At 41.8% G+C, this 27920-nt stretch overlaps 2 protein-coding genes and 1 long non-coding RNA gene across 4 annotated transcripts in view; 2 read left to right on the top strand and 1 right to left on the bottom strand.

Annotated features, from left to right (window-relative positions):
- The first annotated feature begins 1786 nt into the window (after positions 1–1786).
- Positions 1787–2278, top strand: NANOS3 (nanos C2HC-type zinc finger 3). Its single transcript, XM_066589502.1, has one exon. It carries the CDS (start codon positions 1787–1789, stop codon positions 2276–2278), a length of 492 nt encoding a protein of 163 aa, XP_066445599.1.
- Positions 2279–6306: 4028 nt separating this feature from the next.
- BRME1 (break repair meiotic recombinase recruitment factor 1) overlaps positions 6307–27920 on the bottom strand; it is a 46622-nt gene continuing 25008 nt past the window's right edge. For both annotated transcript variants that reach the window (XM_066593729.1, XM_066593728.1), the window contains exons 6-7: positions 22842–22913; positions 6307–6558 (exon numbers count right to left, since the gene is read on the bottom strand). In XM_066593729.1, the coding sequence (XP_066449826.1) occupies positions 6459–6558; positions 22842–22913 (172 nt within the window). In that variant the 3' untranslated portion in view covers positions 6307–6458. The remainder of the gene's footprint in view (positions 6559–22841; positions 22914–27920) is intronic.
- LOC136612954 (uncharacterized) lies at positions 9463–17264 on the top strand. Its single transcript, XR_010790430.1, has 2 exons — positions 9463–10122; positions 12727–17264. It is a non-coding gene; the product is annotated as an uncharacterized lncRNA (long non-coding RNA).

The raw sequence follows: 27920 nt of genomic DNA, 5'->3' as shown, positions 1-27920 counted from the left end.
AATTCATGATGTGAAGAATATTCAGGTGTGTTTGGTCATATCTGATACCACTACAATGGTTGTCCGCATAGAGTTGGTCACTATCAAGAAGTTTTACTCAAAACTGCAAAGAACGCATTTCTGAAATTTGGTGGTAAGAAACATTAATGTATGGGGCATCTATATACCCTGTTTCCCTGAAAATAAGACATAGCATGATTTTCCAGAATTTTTGAGGATGCAAAATGATTTTTCAGGCTTTTTGAGGATGCTTGAAATATAAGCCCTACTCCAAAATTAAGCCCTGCTAACAGTTAATTTAAAAAGTCAATTTAAATAGTGTCCAGGCAAAAAAAATGAAATATTTGTTCCAATTTTACTTAACTTGTATTGGAATTTCAGCGTTAGGAGACATATGTTATAAATCTACATAGTATTACGAAAAGAGTGACCCGCACATATCTTCCAATGCTCAAAGTCCTGGAATGACCCAGGCATGAAAATCAAAATGACGATCAGCCCCAGCCATTCATCTATGAACAACGGCCTGGGGAGAGATCTTTCTTCTGCGCAGACAATATACTGTCCATAGGCGGCCATATGCAATTCGTTTCCACAATTGTTCACAGGTCTTCGGCTGCAGATATCTGCACACGGGATCCGACCCGGGCGTGTGAGCCCGGCCTGAGCCTGCGTCCACACAGGACGGATTTGCCATGAAATCTACACAGGACGGACATTCTGCAGCAGATCCGCACAAAAACACACAATTTGGTGCAGATTTAATGTGGATTTTGGTGCAGAATTCAACCCTCTCATTTGAAGAGGTGGAATCCGAACTGAGAATCCGCTGCTATGGATGACACGCTGCAGATCCAAGTGGCTGTAGTTCACCAGCCTGACTCTGAGCGCCTTTTGGGGATCCATACTGAATAATTCTACTTCAAGGAGCTATTAGGGCAGGCTAAGGAAATTGATAAGGGTAGGTTTCGGTTGCCTCTCTATACGTGACCCTATACTGACCACTGCTGCAGCTACCTCCCACCTCTTTTAGCAGTTCCCTTGGTGATAACAAACAGTCAATGTTGAGGGGTCCCCTCAGTTAACAGGTTTAAGTCAGGGGGTCCACACAATTAAAAGGGGATTCCCCTTTTCCCATTCTTCTGTCAAACACGGTTTGATAAAACAACAAGTCCCCACTCCTTCCCCTATTAAATTACCTGTATAAACTACATGAATAGTGTAGAAAATGCAGAGCAGGAACTACAAGTAGCAGCCAGCCTCTCCGATCCGTCCCATTACTAGTCTGCCCTCAGTCTGACCCTGCAGGTCGCCGTTCTGTCTGCAAGTCGGAAAACGGGAGGAAACAACAAGCAACTTCATTATACTGTATCAGAGACAGGATGTAAATATTATCACAGCGCTCCGGGGTGTTACCGCGACATCTTGTGTCCGTATTGCGGTACTGCAGCTGCGAACCACCACTTGTGTCAACTAGCATCGCTAGGTAAGATGTATCACCTCTGCCCACTATATTGTATCCAATAAACCTGGACAAGATGTGAACCACGGAAATAAGGCTCTCTTATTTTCGGAGAGGCGCTGATTAACTTACTGTAAAATAACATATTTAATGTGAAATCTTCACTGTAATTCTTCCCATCACTGGTTTGTGTATTGGTGGCAGCACCTGGCAGGTGTAGGGTTAATCGTTATCAGGTTGTCTGATGGGGGAGGCAGGAGGTGGGACTGCAAGGTACATTTAAAAGACAATCTAATGTCCCCCTGCACAGATCAAGGACTTACCATGTCGTTTAACATGTGGACAGACTACTTGGGCCTCAGTGCTACCCTCCAGACAACTGAGCAGAAACCAGCTGATGGCAAGACCCCCAAACTTCCAGGACATCGGGGCACCTCACCAGTAACCCAGGAAGGTCCAAATCAAGAAGCAGGAGCAAGTGCGCTGAGCAGAAGAACGAAGAGGCAGAGGAGATGCCCGCTGCCAACAGAGACCCCTGCGCCCCAAGCCCCTGGCAACCTATCGAGCAACCCGCATTTTACAGGGTGCTCCTTCTGCAGGCACAATGGGGAGGCGCCCAGATTCTACGAGGCCCACAGCCTGAAGGACAGCAGAGGAAAAGTGGTGTGCCCAATCCTCAGGAGCTACACGTGCACACAGTGTGGTGCCACCGGGGAACAGGCTCACACAAGAAGATTCTGCCCCCTCACCAAGGACACTTACACCTCTGTGTACCAATCCACTGGCAGGAACCATGATGGCAAAAAGAACATGTAGATGGCACTTGGATACTGAAGACTGTGCCAGGCATGACTAGCCTTTACACCTGTGTACCTCCAGCTGGCATGCAGTGAGCGGTGGGCACCAGCCTGGCTCTGGACCTCCTCTTGTGGTTTTATTTTGCACTTTTATTCTTGATGTTTTGTTATTTATATTTTTAATAGTATTTTATAAAAGTTTATTTTGTATTTATATCGCTGTTTGGGCCGAGTGTAGGGCACCATGCTGGCTGGCACTGCCCACTCCATAGTACCAGTATTATAGTAAAGCACTCCCATTACTGAACTCCTGCGTGTTGTGTGCTTTATATATTAAAGGGCAGCTCCAACTGTTTTATACAAGCATGTACCCGCATTTCCCCGAAAATAAGGCAGTGTCTTATATTAATATTTGTTCAAAAAGGGTTTAACTTTTTTCAATGTAGAGCTGCCTGGACACTATTTAAATTGACTTTTTAAATTAACTGTTAGCAGGGCTTAATTTTAAAGTAGGGCTTATATTTCAAGCATCCTCAAAAAGCCTGAAAAATCATTTTGCATCCTCAAAAATTCTGGAAAATCATGCTATGTCTTATTTTCAGGGAAACGGGGTATCAGTAGTTGTACTATAGAGGTTATATAGTAATGAGCTGCACATTGATGCTTCTCAGTAAAAGCTGTAAATGGAAGCGCTGACCCCAAGATAGAACATCTCACTGGGCCACTACACAATCCTGCACATGGGGTTCATGTTCTGGGTAACAGTCCAGAGGCACTACAAGTCTCAGCTGTTCTTGGGAGCTTCAGTTGTCACGTTTGTAACATTTAATTGGGTTTTCCGGGACATTAAAAAAAAATGTTATAAGAGCTTCAAATGAATAACAATGGAATCCTCATCTATCCCAGGAGCTCCTCGTCCAGCGCTGCGGCTCCGCGCAAGGAACCTTCCTTAGGGTTCCTTCTAAGGCCACTGAAGCCTATGAGTGGCAGAGTGGTCACATGCACATTGAACGGTAGGTGACTACCCCTGCTTCTTCCGGCTTCCATATGGTGGGCACAGAAGATGCAACACCTATTTTAAGCCCATTTAACTGTTTTTATGGCCCCGTAAACTCCTTTAAAGACATATTTATAAGGCCGCGCTCACACAAGCGGTTTTTAATGCAGCGTCTTGGTGTTTGCCTGCCTTTTTACTGCATATTTTGTGCAATAACAACGGAGGTAAAGCAAGCTGAAGACGTCACCATTTTTTCCCCACCCCATTCATTTTAATGGGCGCTGCAGGGCATCAAAAATGTGCTGCAACGCTGAAAATAGAACATACAGCGTTTGTTTTAGCGCATGTTATAAATGCTGCGCTAAACCGTTCTCTGAGAAGCCCCACAGAAATGAATGCCCGCTAAACGCTCTAAAAAACCTCCCATGTGAGAGAGACCTAAGGGGGGGGGGGGGGCACAGTGGTTGGCATAATAGCAGCGTCAGGCTGGGTTAGCTTGGCCCATCCTACATCCATATAGAATTGAATGGGTTTTCAGGGACTTTACTACTGATGTAGATGATTGATGGCGGTCCACCACTCAGGATGCCATCCGATCAGCACTTTGTCAGGCCTGCAGTCAGTGCAGACAGAGCCGGAAACAGATAGCCCTGTCTGCAGTGCAGCAGCCTGATGGAGAGCGACCCTCCAGTTTCGGGGTCTGGAGGGGAAGGGGGCTATACTAGCTGCAGCTGTCCCCTGCTGCCCCTTCGATCCATTGGTTATGGCTCTTGTTACTGGCCATCTAAGGCCGGTCTCACATCTACGTTGGACCTCTAGTCGGAGGTTCTGCTGTAGATCCGAATCAAAACACCGGAAGAAAAAGCGCTGCATGTAGTGCTTCTTCTAACATCCAAAAGCAGGGCATGTCAGCGGAAACCGAATGGACCCCATTGTAGTCTGGTTCCATCCTGAGACAGGAGCCATTTGGCCGCAGGAGTCCCCTTTCCTTTGAACAGAGCAGTAAAGCAGTACCTCGGGCGTAGATGTGGCCAATAAGAGAGCAGGCACACTGCATTGGAGATCAGGTAGTCTGAAGATCGGGCCTGGAACTGGCCGATCGGAGGGACAGCAGAGAACTGCAGGTTAGATATCTCCTCCTCCTCCTCCTCCTCCTCCTCCGCATTTCTGACGCCAGGCTTAGTATAAACTCCTCTGGCGGACGCCTCTTCGTGTATTAAGCGCATCCTGGCAGCTCCATGCACTTTCTCAGAAATGTACACCAAGTCCGACCTGGCATAATTGACGCCGATTCCTGTTGTAAATGATACATTAATCTGTTGGTCCGGGCCGCGCCCCCTTCCGACAAGCTTTTCAGAAAAGTTGTGAGGCTGGCACAAACAGGTTGTAAACTGATGTGCAAATATCCACTTACACAGAAATGTGCGACCTTTTTAATGCTTTTTTAAATGAGCCCCATCATTTTATCCCAAAACTGGAGGGTGAGTTTTAGTATATTTTGTGTCTGGCCAACAGCTGGGCTCATGCTGCATGTTTTGTCCTCCAACCTCAGGACGAGGGAGGGGCATACAAAGGGCATAGTCACCATGTCATCTAGTATCTCTGGGGGGGATGCTTGGGCCATTTGTTATTATGGAGTCTGGAGTTGCCCGATGCCATGATGGCACTGGAACTGATATATTCTATAAGACAACTTTTCTAACACAGCAGCTCAGATCTAGTATACCTGTAAATAATGCAGTCACTGTGTATAATAATCAGGCAGCAACTCCACAGTATTAGTGATTACAGTGCGGTTACCTCCGGTGATCACAGCTGATGGCTCCTGATTGGTGACATCCATTATTTTCCTCTATCTGGGCTGAGACCGCCATGAAGTCTTCTACCAGTCACAACTCGTCTCTGCACACTCTTCCTATACTGCTGCTATCCCCTCCTCTCAGAGCCAGCCATAGTAATAATGCCTCCCCATCGTGTCGCTACCGCATCATCTCAGTGCCCCCCAATAATAACAATGCTCCCCAATGGCCCCACTTAATTATAGAGCTCCGCTCCCTAAACTCCAGCAACCAACAGTAGAAGCATCTCACTGGAGCAGTGCTACTGGCTCACTGCATATCCAGACTCCGCCTCCATCTCCTGCACTCATACAGTAAGTACTGGAGGTGGGGGGAGGAGTCGGCTTATGCGGAGCGCCATGCAGCGGCAGCCAGTGGCTTTGTATGAGTGAGCAAATGCTTCTACTGCTGCTGATTGGACTTTTACCAGCAGGGGGTCTGGCAAGTCGGCGATGGGGGGGATTTCTGTTCAGCCGTTCACCATTTTACAGGACGAAAGAGAGCGGCATTATTTCATCCAGTATTTTAACCAAAATCCCCAATGCAGGCTCTGAATGAAATCTCTGATGATGATCTAAATGAGACGTAATAATGAGGGACAAGACAACGCCTTGCAGGGTTCCTGGACAGTCGGGCGACATCCAATGGAATCGTCATCACATTGTCACTCAGCTCTTCTGGTCCGGCCGAGTTCAAAATATTTTTTTCCCCATTTTCCTCCTCTAAAACCGATGTGCGTTTAATCATCAGCTGATCGACGATCCCGCAGGCCTTGGGTGAGGGCGGTGCGCTGCAGTGTTTTCTCAGGCCCGTGGCGTCACGTTCATTGGTCACATGGTTGAGAGCAGCTCAGTCCCATGCAAGTGAACGGGATTGCGCTGCTATACAGGGCCCTGTGACAACAGAGCTAGCCCAAGCGCCAAGGCCACTTCAATCAGCTGAGCGTCGGACCCCGCTGACCTGATAATAACCTATCCTGAGGAGCAACAATATCTGCTGCCAGAAAACCCCTTTAAAACCATGGCGATTTCTGGATGGTGCAGTTTTAGACCGCATTGAGGGTGGGAGAAGCTTTCTGGCCACTGGAACGGCTTGTCAGGGGGCCATTCATTGGGGGCAAGTGTCCCACCAGTTCAGTACATTGAGTGGGGAGAGAAGAGAAAAGTAAATAAATGGCGCCACTTTTTGTTTTAAACATAATTTTATGGTCAATAGGATGTAACAGTAAAAACGAACAGCAGGGAGATCAGAGAGGAGCGAGGTATACAGCGCCTCCACCTCAGTGACGTCACCAGCTCCAAGGGGACAGTAACACTGAGCAGATGGAAAACAACAGCATACAATAAAAACACTGCCCCCTGGTGTCACATCTCACGTCGCCTCCGACCGCTCGCGGCCCCTCTACCTGGGGTGTGTCGCACTCTCTTCTGCCTGAGTTCTCGGTAAGTGCTCATAATGAGACGACTGCAACACAAGAAAGAAGCCGTTAGTTATTAGTTATCACCGTACAGACATTCATGGAAACACGGACGGAGGTTGTGTTCATAGACAAATAAAAAAAGGAAGGAGGCCAAACTTTTCTCTTGCTTAGCATGAAAAATGGCGCAAACACAGATGGTATGAGTGCGCACTCCTTTTTAGGTGACTGTCTTATGAGAAACTGGACCAGAACAGGACATGCTGCAATTCATCTTTTTCACACATAGGGGCAGTATTATAGTAGTTATATTCTTGTACATAGTGGGGTCAGTATTATAGTAAATATATTCTTGTACATAGGGGGCAGTATTATAGTAGTTATATTCTTGTACATAGGAGGCAGTATTATAGTAGTTATATTCTTGTACATAGGGGACAGTATTATAGTAGTTATATTCTTGTACATAGGGGGCAGTATTATAGTAGTTATATTCTTGTACATAGGGGGCAGTATTATAGTAGTTATATTCTTGTACATAGGGGTCAGTATTATAGTAGTTATATTCTTGTACATAGGAGCAGTATTATAGTAGTTATATTCTTGTACATAGGGGGCAGTATTATAGTAGTTATATTCTTGTACATAGTGGGGTCAGTATTATAGTAGCTATATTCTTGTACATAGGGGGCAGTATTATAGTAGTTATATTCTTGTACATAGGGGGCAGTATTATAGTAGTTATATTCTTGTTCATAGGGGCAATATTATAGTAGTTATATTCTTGTACATAGGGGGCAGTATTATAGTAGTTATATTCTTGTACATAGGAGGCAGTATTATAGTAGTTATATTCTTGTACACAGGAGGCAGTATTATAGTAGTTATATTCTTGTACATAGGGGGCAGTATTATAGTAGTTATATTCTTGTACATAGAAGGCAGTATTATAGTAGTTATATTCTTGTACATAGGAGGCAGTATTATAGTAGTTATATTCTTGTACATAGGGGGCAGTATTATAGTAGTTATATTCTTGTACATAGGGGGCAGTATTATAGTAGTTATATTCTTGTATATAGGGGACAGTATTATAGTAGTTATATTCTTGTACATAGGGGCAGTATTATAGTAGTTATATTCTTGTACATAGGGGGCAGTATTATAGTAGTTATATTATTGTACATAGGGGGCAGTATTATAGTAGTTATATTCTTGTACATGGGGGGCAGTATTATAGTAGTTATATTCTTGTACATAGGGGGCAGTATTATAGTAGTTATATTCTTGTACATAGGGGGGCAGTATTATAGTAGTTATATTCTTGCACATAGGGGGGCAGTATTATAGTAGTTATATTCTTGTACATAGAAGGCAGTATTATAGTAGTTATATTCTTGTACATAGAAGGCAGTATTATAGTAGTTATATTCTTGTACATAGGGGGCAGTATTATAATAGTTATATTATTGTACATAGGAGGCAGTATTATAGTAGTTATATTCTTGTACATAGGAGGCAGTATTATAGTAGTTATATTCTTGTACATAGGAGGCAGTATTATAGTAATTATATTCTTGTACATAGGGGGCAGTATTATAGTAGTTATATTCTTGTACATAGGAGGCAGTATTATAGTAGTTATATTCTTGTACACAGGGGGCAGTATTAGAGTAGTTATATTCTTGTACATAGGAGGCAGTATTATAGTAGTTATATTCTTGTACATAGGAGGCAGTATTATAGTAGTTATATTCTTGTACATAGGAGGCAGTATTATAGTAGTTATATCCTTGTACATAGGAGGTAGTATTATAGTAGTTATATTCTTGTACATAGGAGGCAGTATTATAGTAGTTATATTCTTGTACATAGGGGGCAGTATTATAGTAGTTATATTCTTGTACATAGGGGGCAGTATTATAGTAGTTATATTCTTGTACATAGGGGGCAGTATTATAGTAGTTATATTCTTGTACATAGGGGGCAGTATTATAGTAGTTATATTCTTGTACATAGGGAGCAGTATTATAGTAGTTATATTCTTGTACATAGGAGGCAGTATTATAGTAGTTATATTCTTGTATATAGGGGGCAGTATTGTAGTAGTTATATTCTTGTACACAGGTGGCAGTATTATAGTAGTTATATTCTTGTACATAGGGGCAGTATTATAGTAGTTATATTCTTGTACATAGGGGGCAGTATTATAGTAGTTATATTCTTGTACATAGGAGGCAGTATTATAGTAGTTATATTCTTGTACATAGGGGGCAGTATTATAGTAGTTATATTCTTGTACATAGGGGGCAGTATTATAGTAGTTATATTCTTGTTCATAGGGGGCAGTATTATAGTAGTTATATTCATGTACATAGGGGCAATATTATAGTAGTTATATTCTTGTACATAGGGGGCAGTATTATAGTAGTTATATTCTTGTACACAGGAGGCAGTATTATAGTAGTTATATTCTTGTACATAGGGGGCAGTATTATAGTAGTTATATTCTTGTACATAGAAGGCAGTATTATAGTAGTTATATTCTTGTACATAGGAGGCAGTATTATAGTAGTTATATTCTTGTACATAGGGGGCAGTATTATAGTAGTTATATTCTTGTACATAGGGGGCAGTATTATAGTAGTTATATTCTTGTATATAGGGGACAGTATTATAGTAGTTATATTCTTGTACATAGGGGCAGTATTATAGTAGTTATATTCTTGTACATAGGGGGCAGTATTATAGTAGTTATATTCTTGTACATAGGGGGCAGTATTATAGTAGTTATATTCTTGTACATGGGGGGCAGTATTATAGTAGTTATATTCTTGTACATAGGGGGCAGTATTGTGATAGACATGATAATTATTTAGTATAAAATGTCTATCGCTATTTGTATATAACCCAAATGTATTTTGCTATTGTAATAACTTTCAGCTCTGAGGAGTTTAAAGGACACACACACAATCTAATCATAGTATTTGCTAGACAATGGATGTCTGATCTAATGTTAGTTAAGTACATAGAAGTTACACAAGTTGCACAACCAGCTTCTAAGAGTTAAGGGCCATAGTGTCGTGTATATCCTTATATCCTGTGTTTAATACTGAGTGTTTGTCTAGCCCCCTTCCACTCCTCATCCTGAAGCTAGGTAAACAATGAGTCATCACTACACGGAGATGACTTCAGCTAGAGGACGAAGTCCATACCACCTCAACACTTGGAGGGGGTGGGCAGAGAGGTGGGGGATTCTGTATGATCCGACAAATGAGAATCTTATATGTTACTGATGTAATCTGTTGCACGCCCATTGAAGGGCGGTTGTCATGTGTTATAATAAAAAGCCTGAGCCTCTACACATGGTAGAGACTCTCCCAGTTTTAGACCAACATTGGTGTCTGATTCTGGTTCGATGATGTGTGCACACGATACTCAATTTGGAAGCGACAAAATACCCCAAAAGCCTGCTGGAGAAATCATATTCCAGATCAGTGGCGTCTCTGGGTGGACCGAGTTAAGAGATTTTGATTTCTTTCATTCTGGAAAAATACAGAGATCGGCGGATGGCACGCAGAACTCAGGGGCCCGAAAATCTACAGAACACGGTAAGATTGCTTTATGTAAATCTACCGATGTGATCTGGGTTCTGACTGCTTTTCTGCCTGTTCCTGATCCAGAGTGATAAATCAATGAAAGGCAGGTAATATAGTTCTTTCTTACTCGGAAAAGACCACCGTTTTAACCTGCTTAAGGGGTATTTTGTATGCTGTGTCTGTTATGTCTGAGACGGTTAAAAATTGTGTATACAAGACCAAGAGATAAATTCTGTGAGGGTTAATGTGTCGGGAGGGCGGACTCGGCTGTTTAAGTCTGAGGGAACACGCCAGTGACACGTGCTCCTAGGTAAAACTAGTGTGAGGTTAGGAAGATTTATGATACGTATACTTAACTTTATGATTGAGCGTGTTATGTTCTCATATGTGGAAAGGTATATACGTATGAAGTATAGTCGTGCTTTGTGATGGCTGATTTCTCCAGAATATTATTGAGGTTTTGGTCATTGAAAATAATCGTCAGTCTCTGTGTATAGCTAAATGTCCTGTCTAGGACGTGTACAGGAAGTGCTCTTCGGGATTGCTAGTAGACCTTGGGTTGATATAAAGGTAGATGAGATATATACCTTGGGTTGATATAAAGGTGGAGGAGATATATATATACCTTGAGCCGTTGTGGGTATTCTCCAGTAATCCCGTCTGTCTGGTATTATAGAAAGAATGTGCAGTGTTGATTATTGGGGGAGGGGTGCTGGTAAGAGAGTGAACTGAAAGCTTTTTCAATTAACCCTTTCTGTTTCCTTTGTCTTTTCTGAGTGGGAAAGAGGGGTTATATGGGAAGGATTTGAAGAAAGCAGATTTTACAAGAGAAACACTATTGTGTCCAGAAACTTTGAATAGAATAGAATAAGCAGGTAGCATAAAGTTGAGCAGATTGAGAAGGTTCAGGCATAGACGCAGGTTGTTTAGAGAATGGGGAGCAAAGTGAGCAAGGACAAAGGTCATAGAGCTTGTGATTTGGTTACTGAACAATGGGAAAGGATCAGGAAAAGTTGCAGAAAGAAATGCCAGGTTATAGACAGATAAGATAGATTGTAGAAAGTTTTCAGAAGATGAGCAGGAAGCCTAGCAGAAAGAAATGTGTTTTTAGATTGCTAGAAGGAGGTATAACATAGTTGAGAGATTGAAGAGGGGAAAGCATGTAGGGGGGTATGTGTATTGCTTATGAACAATGTAATGTCTTTGTGTTGACTACAGCCCCTCCCTGTAATGGCGGCCGCGCTTGCAATGTTTACAATCCAACATAGTGTGACTCTGCAGAAAATGTAGTGAGGCCTGCCCCCACCCTGAAGTTACTCCCCCCCCCCCATGTGCTCACTTTCAGGGTGTGTGATGTTACTTCCGGTCCCTCCCCATCCGGGACAGGACCTGGCCCCGCCCCTTTCCTCCTCCAGCGGCCATCTTGCCTCACCTGGAAGTGCTGCTACTCAGCAGCCATTTTGCCTCACCTGGGAGTGCTGCTGCCCCTGGCCCCGCCCGTTCCTCCGGCAGCCATTTTGCCTCACTTGGGAGATTTGTAGCCCCGCCCCTTTCTGCCTCTGGCGGCCATTTTGCTGCATTTGGGAAGCCTATATTTCCCAATGCCACTGTATCCAGTGCTAACATCATGATTGTCTGAACAAAGGTTTTGTTTGACCAGACTTTGTTACGCTCCAAGATGTGGCCACTTTGGATGTGTGATAAGTTCAGGGAAATAAACCTTTGTGGAGATGCAGCTTGGGACATAGTAGATGACTAAGCTGGTTTATAGTGCATGGAAGATTGGAGTTGATGCATGGGGGGCAGAGGCCGGGAATACATGACAGGGGACGCTCTCTCATGTTCCCAGGGGCTCTGTTTTCCACTGCCCGCTTCTCCAATGGATACTCAGACAGATGATGTTATGGAAGGCTCCTACAGATGGAATAATTTCACTATAGTCACCCAGCAAACTTTTTCATGCAATTTGGTGAAGTAATTTTACTTTTTATGTGAAGAAAGAGGGACTGAATTGCCCAGAGTAGGATGTTAATTCATCCATATTCTTTAGTTTTTCTTTAAGTCTTTTGTATATTCTAGTGTCAGTTTACACTGAAGCTATAATTATATTCCGACAGGAGAGTAAAAGCTAAACGCTGGCCATACCCTGAAATACTATTACACTGGGTGACGTAAAATTTGAATTGTGTGGCGCCCCCTTGTGTTAAAAAAAAATACTAACTGCGACCTGAAAGGGAAAAAAAAAAAAAAGAAAAAAAATTTTTTTTTAAGGAGATTTTCGCTCAGACTTCGCTGCATACAATGTCACCTTGACCTACAAAGTGCTTGTTTTTGTGCCTCTTGGTTTACTAGTTTGAACGCAATGACTCTTTTTCCATTGAGTATTGCGGTTCAAAAGGGGGGAGGCATAGGTGATCTGGGTCATAGATGATCTAGGTGTTGTAGATCAGCTATTGGGTTTGAAAAAAAAAAAAAATGATTTTGTGCTACAAGATTCTGAGCCATGTGAAATAGAACATCAGCACGATTATTTAGTACTAATTCAGTAAGAAACTGCAGGTATGCAAACAGTTACCAGAACCCCTGTTGATAATGCATATGTTGAGCTTTTTGCAGATGGTACCAGGGTGAGGATTGATGACTCCACATCGGATATGCAGTGGTCACACAACAAGATGTCCTAGAAGCAGAAGCTCTGCCTCCGCATGTCACAGTACAATAAGCGGAATGGAAGGCCCTCACTGAGGCGTGTAGAGTGGCGAGAGGTAAGACCGGCAATCCTTTACACTGACTCCTGGTATGCATTTGGCATAGCTCATGATTACGGCCCAATATGGAAGGCCAGACAGTTTTTACCTCAGCAGGACAACCAATTGAGAATGGTGCAGCGGTACAGAGTCGCATGGAGGCCCTGCTTCTACCTGACAAAGTTGAGAGTTTGCACCGATTCCTACACTGGAGAGGCGAGAGACGACACCCTCGCTGACAGCGCAGCAAAGGCAGCGGCCCTCAAGCCGTGGAAGAAAGAAGAAAAGATACTGACAGCATGAGTCAGTGGTAAAAAACTTTGGACATTGACAAAAATTTGGACTTTGATATGCTAAAGACTTTTAAAGTTACCAGCCAGCAAGGAAGGAAAGAATAAATGGACTAATATGGGAGCAGCAGAAACAGGACAGCGTGTGGTGAACAGTCAACAGCACTTGCCCACCACAGTTCCTGTATCCCATGATGGCCCAGCTGATGGACGCAAAGACCCACCTAGTAAAGCAGTAATGACGACGACGCTTGAAAGAGGACGGGCGACTCCTGGGTTCTCTGTAGCTGCTGCATCATTTGTCCGGTTTAGCATGATCTATGCCATGGGTAAGTCAGGGCAGAAGTAAATTTGCCACACCACACTTGCCGGGACCACTCTACCCATTTCAGGGATTGCAAATTGACTACATTCAGCTCCCACTTGTTGGGAAGTATGACTACGTGCTTGTTGTTGTTGATGTCTTTGCAGGTTGGAGGCCGACCCTGTTACCAAGGTAAACAAGTAGGTAACCGCAAAGAAGCTCATGAACGAGGTAAACTGTGAATATGGGGTACCAGAAGTGATTCAGAGTCAGACAGAGGTATAAACTTCGCAGGTGAATGTAACATGTCATGTCTGCTCTGGGTGTATCCCAGGCCTTTTACATACTCTACCATCTTTAGAGTAGTGGAAAGGTGGAGAGACGTAGTGGCACGCTAAAAAGTAAGATACTTAAAAATGACGCCACTTTGGAAAGACTGTCATCCAATAGCCTTATACAGTGTTAGATATGAACCCAGGGGGGATTATACATTATCTCCCTACGAGATTGTTTGGGCTAGCCCCAAGGCTAGGTTGTTACTATCCTCAGTGGTTACAATTACAATCTGATGTGTTGACTGAGTATGTGATTTCCGTTGTTAAAGAACTAACTAAAGCCTATGCACAGGTGTTCTCTTCCAGACTCAGAGGCAGACACTGGGACACATATCTTGCAGCCTGGGGATTGGGTGTGCGTCAAGAAGTTCCCCAGGAAGCACCCTCTTGAGCCCCGATTTGATGGCCCCTACCAGGTGCTTCTGACTACTGCCACAGCTGTGAAACTAGCCGAAAAACTTACATGGATCCATGCTTCATACTGTAAGAAAGCTTCAGATCCGGGAGACCAGTCTTAGTTGTGCCAAAGACGTTACTCTGGTTAGGGCTAGTGAGAGAGGAAGGTAGCAACTGGAATCCTTAGTCGGAAGAATATGGGGGTATGGTTACCTTCTAGTATAACTCGTCCAATGCTTAAGTAGCTGCATATTCCTTTGACTATTGTACTGTGGTCCCGTGTCTAGGCGCAAGATCCCACCGCAGGCCAGATTTAGCTCAGTCCAGCTGGTTATATGACTTATATACCCGGGGAATACAATATGTTTGCGCCACTGATAACGTCTGGGGAGAAGACTGCCGTTATTGGGGATTAGTGGGATGGAACGCAGGAACAGACTAGTCCTATAAACCGCGAAGTGCCTTAAATAAGAAAAATAAGAGCGGGAAATCCCTAATTGGTCGTATAACCCTCCTTGAGAATAATAAGGACAGCAGGTATTGGAAGGCTGAACTTAGTATGCTGCTTGGTTTTAATGCGGTTGTTACACTAACCATGGGAGATCCAAGCCCGGGGGACGGGGGAGATTTATAGTCTGGGGACATACCGGTACGGGAGGACAGATCCCTTAGGGAAGTTTAAAATAAGGGGTATGGTAGATGCAGCCGAATGGAAGCCTTCACTTAGTCCCGTGCCCATAATTAACCCCCTCCGCCGTAAGATAAAGACCTTGACGAACATGATGATCATAGCCGACCCTACCTTTTGAGGACACCTTGACAGTAGCGACTGGCTACTCTGACCAGAATCTCTGGTTGGAGTTGATGAGGTACAATGCTAACAGGAGCAACAAGTCTAACTGTTGCGTGTGCGGTAGTGCCCGACTACACTCGGGGATGGGCCCCCTAAATCTCCCTGTAGATGCTGAAGAGTGGTTTATTAGTCTCTTCACGAACATTTCCGCTAATTACACCGTCCGTGAGAAATGGAAGAAGGAATACTCTATAACTACTTAAGTGTTTTGCACCGGAGAGAGTATTACTGACTACCCTGGAAACTACACCTGCCGGGCAAATAGGCAGGGTGGAGGGAGATTTTTGGGGAACTCACCAACGGGTATTGCTCCTCCTACAGTATGATAGGAGGGGAATAGATGCAGAATCAGGTCCAGTCCTTAGGAGACGTTTACTGGCTTTGTGGAGACATGAGGTAGAGGACCCGCCTGGAGGGTAATTGGACAGGGGAGTGTGCCTTAGTAAAGCCCTTATGCTCCTCCACATCCTGTCAGACACCAACGTTTCCCTTGTTTGAAAAAGATGAAGAGCCAGTTCTGATAATGCCAACCACGTACGCTACCAAAGAAAAGGAGAAATGTACTAGTACTGTGCCTGCCCCGATCTCCTAAGATGGATTGTCAGTGGAATTCCCATTTGCCTAGGGATAGTGCAGAAGACCTTAGGTTCCGGCGAGGGCACACCCTGTGGGGTGTTAACTTGTACAGATAGAGGGTATGGATGCCCGGAAATGAGCCCAGGGAATCCATGGCCTCCCTCTGAGGTGAGGTAGGGATCCCCCCCCTCCTAGGAGTAGGGACTTACGGGCAGTGGGAAAACCCTGACGCAAGGGTGAGGCGACTTGGACGTGTTCACCATTAGGACTATCTCCAGGAGGGACATTGGTGTGGGTGAAGATTAGGGAGTCCCACGCCGTGCGTACCTGTGCACGCTACTAGTATTGTAACATTATACTAGAGCGAGAAGAGAGACAGCTGGTGGTAGTTTTGATCTACACGTGTACATTGACGTCATAGGATAGCCAAGGGGGGTACCTGACGAGTTTTAAAAATTAGAGACCAAGTTAAAACTAGATTCGAGTCCATTTTCCTGATCATTAGGGTAAATAAATGTTGACTGGATTAATTATGTTTATTATAATTAGCAGCGGTCTATAAATTATACTAGAGACGCCTTATAGGGACTAGTCGACCAATAGGACCTACCTCGACTATGACTTTTTGTAAAAATAGAATGGCCTTAGAGACGACTTTAGCTAAAAAGGGGAGTGTCTGAAAGATGATAGGGGAGACTTGTCATACCTACATCCTAGACGACACGTGACCCGCGGGTAAAGACGCAGTTGCTATTAAGAAGCTGACCACACTAACTAAAAAGAGCTAACTTTTGGGACCAGCACTCGCCATGGATGAGCGGGTGGTAAAGGATCCTGGCACAGACGGGCGTCGCTGTTGTATGTGAACTGATTATCTTTTCTGTTCTAGTCTGCTGTGTTATCCCCTGTGTCAGAGAGACCTGTGAAACTGATGCTGGAAAAGCCGCTCCCACCATGAGTTTGCTGAATGCATCCCCAGAAGGAGTGGACAAGTCCTACACCCCCTTGAAGACCCTAAAACGAACCTTCAACGCGCTCCGGTTATAGGCTCATGCGCAGAAGACTGTGAAAATTAGATAAAGAATTAGAGGATAGACATTTTAAGGGGGGATTGTGATAGACATGATAATTATTTAGTATAAAATGTCTATCGCTATTTGTATATAACCCAAATGTATTTTGCTATTGTAATGACTTTCAGCTCTGAGGAGTTTAAAGGACACACACACAATCTAATCATAGTATTTGCTAGACAATGGATGTCTGATCTAATGTTAGTTAAGTACATAGAAGTTACACAAGTTGCACAACCAGCTTCTAAGAGTTAAGGGCCATAGTGTCGTGTATATCCTTATATCCTGTGTTTAATACTGAGTGTTTGTCTAGCCCCCTTCCACTCCTCATCCTGAAGCTAGGTAAACAATGAGTCATCACTACACGGAGATGACTTCAGCTAGAGGACGAAGTCCATACCACCTCAACACTTGGAGGGGGTGGGCAGAGAGGTGGGGGATTCTGTATGATCCGACAAATGAGAATCTTATATGTTACTGATGTAATCTGTTGCACGCCCATTGAAGGGCGGTTGTCATGTGTTATAATAAAAAGCCTGAGCCTCTACACATGGTAGAGACTCTCCCAGTTTTAGACCAACATTGGTGTCTGATTCTGGTTCGATGATGTGTGCACACGATACTCAATTTGGAAGCGACAAAATACCCCAAAAGCCTGCTGGAGAAACCGTAATCCAGCACAGTATTATAGTAGTTATATTCTTGTACATAGGGGGGCAGTATTATAGTAGTTATATTCTTGCACATAGGGGGGCAGTATTATAGTAGTTATATTCTTGTACATAGAAGGCAGTATTATAGTAGTTATATTCTTGTACATAGGGGCAGTATTATAATAGTTATATTATTGTACATAGGAGGCAGTATTATAGTAGTTATATTCTTGTACACAGCAGGCAGTATTATAGTAGTTATATTCTTGTACATAGGGGCAGTATTACAGTAGTTATATTCTTGTACATAGGAGGCAGTATTATAGTAGTTATATTATTGTACATAGGAGGCAGTATTATAGTTGTTATATTCTTGTACATAGGGGGCAGTATTATAGTAGGTATATTCTTGCACGTAGGGGGCAGTATTATAGTAGTTATATTCTTGTACATAGGGGGCAGTATTATAGTAGTTATATTCTTGTACATAGGGGGCAGTATTATAGTAGTTATATTCTTGTACAAAGGGAGCAGTATTATAGTAGTTATATTCTTGTACAAAGGGAGCAGTATTATAGTAGTTATATTCTTGTACATAGGGGGCAGTATTATAGTAGTTATATTCTTGTACATAGGAGGCAGTATTATAGTAGTTATATTCTTGTACACAGCAGGCAGTATTATAGTAGTTATATTCTTGTACATAGGAGGCAGTATTATAGTAGTTATACTCTTGTACATAGGGGGCAGTATTATAGTAGTTATATTCTTGTATATAGAGGGCAGTATTATCGTAGTTATATTCTTGTATATAGAGGGCAGTATTATCGTAGTTATATTCTTGTACATAGTAGGCAGTATTATAGTAGTTATATTCTTGTATATAGAGGGCAGTATTATCGTAGTTATATTCTAGTACATAGGGAGCAGTATTATAGTAGTTATATTCTTGTACATAGGGGGCAGTATTATAGTAGTTATATTCTTGTACATAGGAGGCAGTATTATAGTAGTTATATTCTTGTACATAGGGGGCAGCATTATAGTAGTTACATTCTTGTACATAGTGGGCAGTATTATAGTAGATATATTCTTGTACATAGTGGGCAGTATTATAGTAGTTATATTCTTGTACATAGTGGGCAGTATTAGGGCGAGCACCCACTGGCGTTTTTTTACCTGCGTTTTGCGTTTTTCCTGCACTGGCATAGAGATAACATGTGTTCCTGTCCACTGGCGTTTTTTTTGCGTTGCGTTTGCGTTTTTAACATAGGAACTGTCAGTTGCATATGTGTCCTTATTTTTCTCCTAATGCACCCATGAAAGTCAATGGAAATTAATGGAAAAGCCGCGAAAACGGCGCGAAAAACGCGCGGAAAAATCGCGGGGAACGCGGCGAAAACGCTGCGTTTTTTTCCCGCGGAAAACGCAAACGCCAGTGGGTGCTCGCCCTTATAGTAGATATATTCTTGTACATAGTGGGCAGTATTATAGTAGTTATATTCTTGTACATAGTGGGCAGTATTATAGTAGTTATATTCTTGTACATAGGGGACAGTATTATAGTAGTTATATTCTTGTTCATAGGGTGCAGTATTATAGTAGTTATATTCTTGTACATAGGGGGCAGTATTCTAGTAGTTCTATTCTTGTACATAGGGGGCAGTATTCTAGTAGTTCTATTCTTGTACATAGGAGGCAGTATTATAGTAGTTCTATTCTTGTACATAGGAGGCAGTATTAAAGTAGTTCTATTCTTGTACATAGGGGGCAGTATTACAGTACTTATATTCTTGTACATAGGAGGCAGTATTATAGTAGTTATATTATTGTACATAGGGGGCAATATTATAGTAGTTATATTCTTGTACATAGGGGGCAGTATTATAGTAGTTATATTCTTGTACATAGGGGCAGTATTATAGTAGTTATATTCTTGTACATAGGGGGCAGTATTATAGTAGTTATATTGTTGTACATAATGGTCAGTATTATAGTAGTTATATTCTTGTACATAGGAGGTAGTATTATAGTAGTTATATTCTTGTACATAGGAGGCAGTATTATAGTAGTTATATTCTTGTACATAGGAGGCAGTATTATAGTAGTTATATTCTTGTACATAGGAGGCAGTATTATAGTAGTTATATTCTTGTACATAGGGGCAGTATTATAGTAGTTATATTCTTGTGCATAGGGAGCAGTATTATAGTAGTTATATTCTTGTACATAGGGGGCAGTATTATAGTAGTTATATTCTTTTACATTGGGGGGCAGTATTATAGTAGTTATATTCTTGTACATGGGGAGCACTATTAAAGTTGTCATATTCTTGTACATAGGGGGATAGTATTATAGTAGTTATATTCTTGTACATAGGAGGCAGTATTATAGTTGTTATATTCTTGTACATAGGGGGCAGTATTATAGTAGTTATATTATTGTACATAGGGGGCAGTATTATAGTAGTTATATTCTTGTACATAGGAGGCAGTATTATAGTAGTTATATTCTTGTACATAGGGGGCAGTATTATAGTAGTTATATTCTTGTACATAGGGGGCAGTATTATAGTAGTTATATTCTTGTACATAGGGGGCAGTATTATAGTAGTTATATTCTTGTACATAGGAGGCAGTATTATAGTAGTTATATTCTTGTACATAGGGGGCAGTATTATAGTAGTTATATTCTTGTACATAGGAGGCAGTATTATAGTAGTTATATTCTTGTACATAGGGGGCAGTATTATAGTAGTTATATTCTTGTACATAGGGGGCAGTATTATAGTAGTTATATTCTTGTACATAGGGGGCAGTATTATAGTAGTTATATTCTTGTACATAGGGGGCAGTATTATAGTAGTTATATTCTTGTACATAGGAGGCAGTATTATAGTAGCTATACTCTTGTACATAGGGGGCAGTATTATAGTAGCTATATTCTGGTACATAGGGGGCAGTATTATAGTAGTTATATTCTTGTATATAGAGGGCAGTATTATCGTAGTTATATTCTTGTATATAGAGGGCAGTATTATCGTAGTTATATTCTTGTACATAGGAGGCAGTATTTTAGTAGTTACATTCTTGTATATAGAGGGCAGTATTATCGTAGTTATATTCTAGTACATAGGGAGCAGTATTATAGTAGTTATATTCTTGTACATAGGGGGCAGTATTATAGTAGTTATATTCTTGTACATAGGGGGCAGTATTATAGTAGTTATATTCTTGTACATAGGGGACAGTATTATAGTAGTTATATTCTTGTACATAGTGGGCAGTATTATAGTAGATATATTCTTGTACATAGTGGGCAGTATTATAGTAGATATATTCTTGTACATAGTGGGCAGTATTATAGTAGTTATATTCTTGTACATAGGGGGCAGTATTATAGTAGTTATATTCTTGTTCATAGGGGAAAGTATTATAGTAGTTATATTCTTGTACATAGGGGGCAGTATTATAGTAGATATATTCTTGTATATAGTGGGCAGTATTATAGTAGTTATATTCTTGTACATAGGGAGCAGTATTATAGTAGTTATATTCTTGTACATAGGGGACAGTATTATAGTAGTTATATTCTTGTACATAGGGGGCAGTATTATAGTAGTTATATTCTTGTACATAGGGGGCAGTATTCTAGTAGTTCTACTCTTGTACATAGGAGGCAGTATTAAAGTAGTTCTATTCTTGTACATAGGGGCAGTATTATGGTAGTTATATTCTTGTACAAAAGAGCAGTATTACAGTAGTTATATTCTTGTACATAGGAGGCAGTATTATAGTAGTTATATTCATGTACATAGGGGGCAGTATTATAGTAGTTATATTCTTGTACATAGGGGCAGTATTATAGTAGTTATATTCTTGTACATAGTGGGCAGTATTATAGTAGATATATTCTTGTACATAGTGGGCAGTATTATAGTAGTTATATTCTTGTACATAGGGGGCAGTATTATAGTAGTTATATTCTTGTTCATAGGGGAAAGTATTATAGTAGTTATATTCTTGTACATAGGGGGCAGTATTATAGTAGATATATTCTTGTATATAGTGGGCAGTATTATAGTAGTTATATTCTTGTACATAGGGAGCAGTATTATAGTAGTTATATTCTTGTACATAGGGGACAGTATTATAGTAGTTATATTCTTGTACATAGGGGGCAGTATTATAGTAGTTATATTCTTGTACATAGGGGGCAGTATTCTAGTAGTTCTACTCTTGTACATAGGAGGCAGTATTAAAGTAGTTCTATTCTTGTACATAGGGGCAGTATTATGGTAGTTATATTCTTGTACAAAAGAGCAGTATTACAGTAGTTATATTCTTGTACATAGGAGGCAGTATTATAGTAGTTATATTATTGTACATAGGGGGCAGTATTATAGTAGTTATATTCTTGTACATAGGGGGCAGTATTATAGTAGTTATATTCTTGTACATAGGGGCAGTATTATAGTAGTTATATTCTTGTACATAGGGGGCAGTATTATAGTAGTTATATTGTTGTACATAAGGGGCAGTATTATAGTAGTTATATTCTTGTACATAGGGGGCAGTATTATAGTAGTTATATACTTGTACATAGGGGGCAGTATTATAGTAGTTATATTCTTGTGCATAGGGAGCAGTATTATAGTAGTTATATTCTTGTACATAGGGGGCAGTATTATAGTAGTTATATCCCTGTACATAGGAGCAGTATTATAGTAGTTATATTCTTGTACATAGGAGCAGTATTATAGTAGTTATATTCTTGTACATAGGGGCAGTATTATAGTAGTTATATTCTTGTACATAGGGGGCAGTATTATAGTAGTTATATTGTTGTACATAAGGGGCAGTATTATAGTAGTTATATTCTTGTACATAGGGTGCAGTATTATAGTAGTTATATTCTTGTACATAGGGGGCAGTATTATAGTAGATATAGTCTTGTATATAGTGGGCAGTATTATAGTAGTTATATTCTTGTACATAGGGAGCAGTATTATAGTAATTATATTCTTGTACATAGGGAGCAGTATTATAGTAGTTATATTCTTGTACATAGGGGGCAGTATTATAGTAGTTATATTCTTGTACATAGGAGCAGTATTATAGTAGTTATATTCTTGTACATAGGAGCAGTATTATAGTAGTTATATTCTTGTACATAGGGGGCAGTATTATAGTAGTTATATTCTTGTACATAGGGGGCAGTATTATAGTAGTTATATTCTTGTACATAGGAGCAGTATTATAGTAGTTATATTCTTGTACATAGGGAGTAGTATTATAGTAGTTATATTCTTGTATATAGGGAGCAGTATTATAGTAGTTATATTCTTGTACATAGAGGGGCAGTATTATAGTAGTTATATTCTTGTACATAGGAGGCAGTATTATAGTAGTTATATTCTTCTACATAAGGGCAGTACTATAATAGTTATATTCTTGTGTGTAGAGTGCAGTATTATAGTAGTTACAGAAATATTGTTGCCTCACTTTATATTTGATAGCTCCATGATGAGACCTTGTACAGTAGAGGACGCATCTTCTGTTGTCCTTTGTTGAGGTCTGTCAAGGAAGAGTAAAAAAATGACATCAATATTTTGATATTGAGAGGAACTTGTGTATATCAATTGAAAAGCAAGGAGAAGTGTCCACTAGATGCTCGCAGCACCGCTTATCCAGGTGGGGTAAGATTCTGCCTGCCATCAAGGTAATCATAAAATCGTACAGTTGTAAGGGACCTCCAGGGTCATCGGGTCCTTGTGGTGCCCCACTTGATACATTCTTCCACTTGGATGTTCTTCGATTTATCACCACTCTTTGAGTACGATCACTCAGCCAGTTGTGAATCCACCTAACAGTTGCCTTGTAACTCCCATATTTGCTCATTTTTTCAATAAGTATGATATGAGATACTTTGTCAAATGCTTTACCAAAGTCAAGATATACTATATCCACCGCATTTCCCTGATCAACCCAGTCGGCGATTCTGTCATAGAAGGAAATTAGATTCGTCTGGTATGACTTGTCTGTTACAAACCCATGCTGGCTCTGGTTAATTTCTCCATTTTAATCCAAGTACTTGCATACATGCTGTTTAATAATTTGTTCAAAGATCTTCCCCGATATAGAAGTCAGGCTCACAGGCCTGTAGTTTCCTGGATCCACCTTATTCCCTTTTTTGAAGATAGTGACAACATTTACGCTTTTCCAAACTTCTGGGACTTCTCCTGTTCTCCAGGAATTTTCAAAGATTACGGCCGAGTGGTTCAGCAATTACTTCTGCTGCTCCCTTCCCTATCCTAGGATATAATGGCCCTTTGACATGGGCCAACAGTCGGGTAAATAACTGCATGAGAGCTGATGTCACCGCTAAGCGCGTAAGCAGTCGTGCAGAGCGTTTACACTGACTAACTTAATCGCTAGATTGCGGGCTTCTCGCTTCACCTTTTATATTAACCCCTTAGTGAGCAAGCCTGTTTGTGCCTTAATGACCAGGCCAAATTTTGAAAATCTGACCTGTGTCTCTTTAACATAGAATAACTCTGTAAAGGTTTTGCATATCCAAGTGATTCTGACATTGTTTTTTCGCCACTAATTGTACTTCATTTAGGTGGTAAAAATAGAATTTGTGCATATATAATAAAAGTGCCAAAATTGGGAACAAATGTACAAAATTGTCATTTTTTTACATCTACAATTGCAATATCTCAAATACGTGCAAACATACTGTACAAATTTTTGATAAGATATACATTTCCATCAGTTTACTTTATTGTGGACGCACATTTGAAAAACGTTAGTTTTTTTAACCATTTAGGAGACATACAAATTCAACATTATCCCCTTAGTGACGGCCCAATTGTCTTTCTACATCCTAGCTAGAGTCCTCCCCGAGTATTAAAGCCACGTGGGCTGTGGATGTGACAGCTACATGCTGTTGGTTACCAGAGGTAGCCGATAACATGGAGCTGTCATGGGGGGCAGTGATGAGCCCCCCACGGCAATGCGATCGGAGCTATCCAATGGACAGCGCCAATCGCAATAAAGTCAATAAAAAGTTTTAAAAAGTTAAAGATTCAGCTGCCCCCATGCGCAGAAGGCCGGAGAGCCCAGGAAATTTAAAATATGCCTGCACCCGGCTGTAAAAGATAGCCGAGTGCAGGGAGATGTGACCGGGGTCTGCTGTATGCGGTTCCCGGTCACATGATCACTGTTATCCTTTTGATAACAGTGATCATGGAAAGTTAAAAAAAGTTAATACAAAAAGTTTAAAAAGGTAAAGTTTCATCTCCCCTTATGGATCAAACTAAGGTCCACGGATTTGGGATCTCTATCCGCTAACCCAACCCTGGCTTCTGCGCATGCGCCCGTCAGCAAAATAGCGGATGCATGCACAAAAGCCAAGTATTGCCCAGGAAATTTAAAATTTGCCTGCTTTTGGATACCAAAGGTAGCCGAGAGCATGGAGATTTCACGGGGTACCACGGTGAGTGGTCCCTGGTCACAAGATCGCCGTTATTCAATGGATAGTGGTGATCATGTAACGGTAAAATAAAGTTGAACTTTCATCTCCCCTCACCGATCGGTGTGAAAAGATGAAGCTTGTTACCGGAGGCCTCCGCATTTGAACCTCGACGCGATCCTCGTCCATGGACCTTATCAGGATTCTGCACATGCGCCGTCAGCAAAATGGCGGTAGCGTGCGCAAAAGTCGAGGATTGCACAGGAAATTTTAAATCTCCCTGCTTCTGACTACCAAAGGAGTGCCAAAAAGGGCGCAGAATTCCGGGGGGGGGGGGGGGTGTTTTAGAAAGTAGTTTTTCTGCACAAGTGAGCAATGAGGTCTGGAATTTATTCTATTGTGCCCTGAAATCCAACAGGTGTTCCCCCTATTACAGGCCTAACCATGTGTCCTATAAGTAGATTATTACCACAATGGATAGGTTTCTGAACACGGGACAAACAGGGGGATCCATTTTGGGGTTAAAGTCTTCATTCATATGTGTGCTGTACAAAAAAAAAAAGTTTTTAAACTGACACAATTTTTTTAAAAAAACGTACGTCATAATTTTTTCTTTCTGCTTTACTTAGATTCATTCAAAAAACGTGGGGTCAAAATACGCAGTACACATCTAGATGGATTCATTAAGGGGTCTAGTTTTCAAAATGAGGTAATTTGTGGGGGTTCTCCATCATTTTGGCCGCTCAAGGGCTCTACAAGTGGGCAATGGGGCCTAAAACACCTTCAAGCAAAACGTCTTTTCTGAAAGCCACCGGCTCCTCCCCTTTTTGGTGTGGGCCCAGTTGTGCATATGGACACAAGATCAGAGCCACAATGGGTATGTTTCACCAGTCACTGCTTCAGGCTCCCCGGGTCCTACGCAGGTGCCCGGCATTTTGCTGGTGGGCGCATGTGCAGAAGTCGGGGAAGGTCTGTGGAGGATGATTGCATCGGGGGTTCAAATGCGGAGACCTCCAGTAAGACGTTTTATCTCCTCTCACGGATTGCATCGGCGAGGGGAGATGAAAGTTCAACTTTTTCTTTTTTTTTACGTGATTGCCATTTTTAAACTTTTACGTGATTGCCATTATTCATTGGATAACGGCGAATACGTGACCAGGGACTGAATACCGTGGCCCCCTGTGACATCTCCAGGCTCTCGGCTACCTTTGATAGCCAGGAGCAAGGAGATTTTAAATTTCCTGGGCAATCCTTGACTTTTGAGCAGCGTCCGCCATTTTGCTGACGGTGCGTATACGCCGAAGCTAGGGAAGGTCCGCGGATAAAGATCCCATCGGGGGACAAATCCGGACACCTTGGGTATGTAATATCTCCCCTCACGGATACGGCCTGTAAGAGGAGATGAAACTTTAACATTTTAAACTTTTTTTTTTTACACTTTTTAACTTTACATGATCACCGTTATCCAATTGACAACGGTGATCACGTGACCAGGAACCACGTACAGTGATCGCCGATGACATCCGATTTATGAGAGCAGCTGAAACGTTAACTTTTTTAGACATTTTTTTTACTTTTTCGTAATAGCCGCTATCAATTGGATAATGGCGATCACGGGCCCGAGGACCGGTCACAGCGGTCCCCAGTGACATCTCCAGCCTTCAGTAGCTGGGAGCCAGGAGATTTCAAATTTCCCAGGCCTCCTGCGCATGCGGGTGACGTAATGATGTCTAACGCGATGTGCAGAAGACTGGCGTCAGCTCCTAGAAGACCAGATCGCTGCGGGACATTTGGGGACGACTGGGGTGAGTACTCTCAGCTGCTCTATATGATCCATGAGGGCAGCTGAATCTTTAACTTTTTTTTAATATTGGATAGAGATGATCGCATGACCAGGTTGGGGGGCGGGGTGGGGGGCTTCTCACGGCCGCCCATGACTGCTCCATGTTGTTGGCTACCTACAGTAACCGTCAGCATGGAGCTGTCACGTCCACAGCCCACGTTGCTTTAATCCCCAGAGGAAGCATGTTTTTATGTCCCTGGGGATTAAAGCCCACTAAAGCAGGACGTAAAAAAGCAATGGGGTGGTAACTAAGGGGTTAAGCGATGAGCAGGGAGCATTTACACAAAACGACAAGACTGCCATCCTGTAAACAAATAGTGAGTGATTTTGGTGCATTTACACTGCACGATTGTTGATCGAATTAGTTTGAATGAATTTTGAGTGATAATCGTCCCGTGTTAATGGCCCATTATTCATCTGGACCTGGAAACTGGAATTAATTACCGTTAGCTTAGTGTCCTTTTAGACGAGCCGATTCTCGTTTGCATGAGTGAGTGCCGTCACTGCTACCTCGTTCGCTCTCGTGCAGCCTGTTTAGACAGGCTGAGGCATCATTGGTTCGTTCAAAGGAGAACCGTTCAGTATCATTCAGTCTTTACATTTGCTTTATAAGTGAATGAAAACAACTGCATGAACGCTGTTTAAACTGAATGATACGTGAACAAGCCAACGGTGATTTTTATGCTGCATATAATGAATGACAAACAAAAAGTGAACGATTCTCATTCGTCGTTTAGTTGTCGGCTCTCGTTTAGACTGAATGATTATTCTTCACTTTCACTCGTTTGAGCGATTTGTTGAAAGATAGTCGTTCCATCTACAAGCACCCTGAGGGCTCACGTCCACGGGCGGTTTTTCACGGTGTATTACATGTGCGGAGCACGGCAGTATAATGGACTTTCATGGATCCATGCACATGAGCGTGTAGACACTGCGTATGGGCGGCAACTTCATACACAACCTCGCTGTGAAACAAAGCGGGGAGTTTAAAAAAAATTGCAGAGTCACACTGCAACGATTGTCTATGCGCATATTGAACTGCGGATTGTCGCGCGAGCGACCCGCAGGGATTCTGCAATTCAGTTTTGCGCGTGGACATGAGGCCTTACTGCTATTGGTTTAACTGCATTTTCTATGGCTGTTATCGGATATGTGACATGCAGTAGAGATCATAAGGAAGGGATTTTTCATTTCTCAGCTACTTAGTCGGCAGTGTTTACACTTAGGGGGTTATGTGGTTCTTCAGTATTTATATACATTAATT

This window comes from Eleutherodactylus coqui, chromosome 2 (genome assembly GCF_035609145.1).
Source record: "Eleutherodactylus coqui strain aEleCoq1 chromosome 2, aEleCoq1.hap1, whole genome shotgun sequence".
Classification (NCBI taxonomy): Eukaryota; Metazoa; Chordata; class Amphibia; order Anura; family Eleutherodactylidae; genus Eleutherodactylus; species Eleutherodactylus coqui.
Note: the sequence above shows the minus strand (reverse complement) of the source record. Positions and strands in the feature narration are given on the sequence as shown.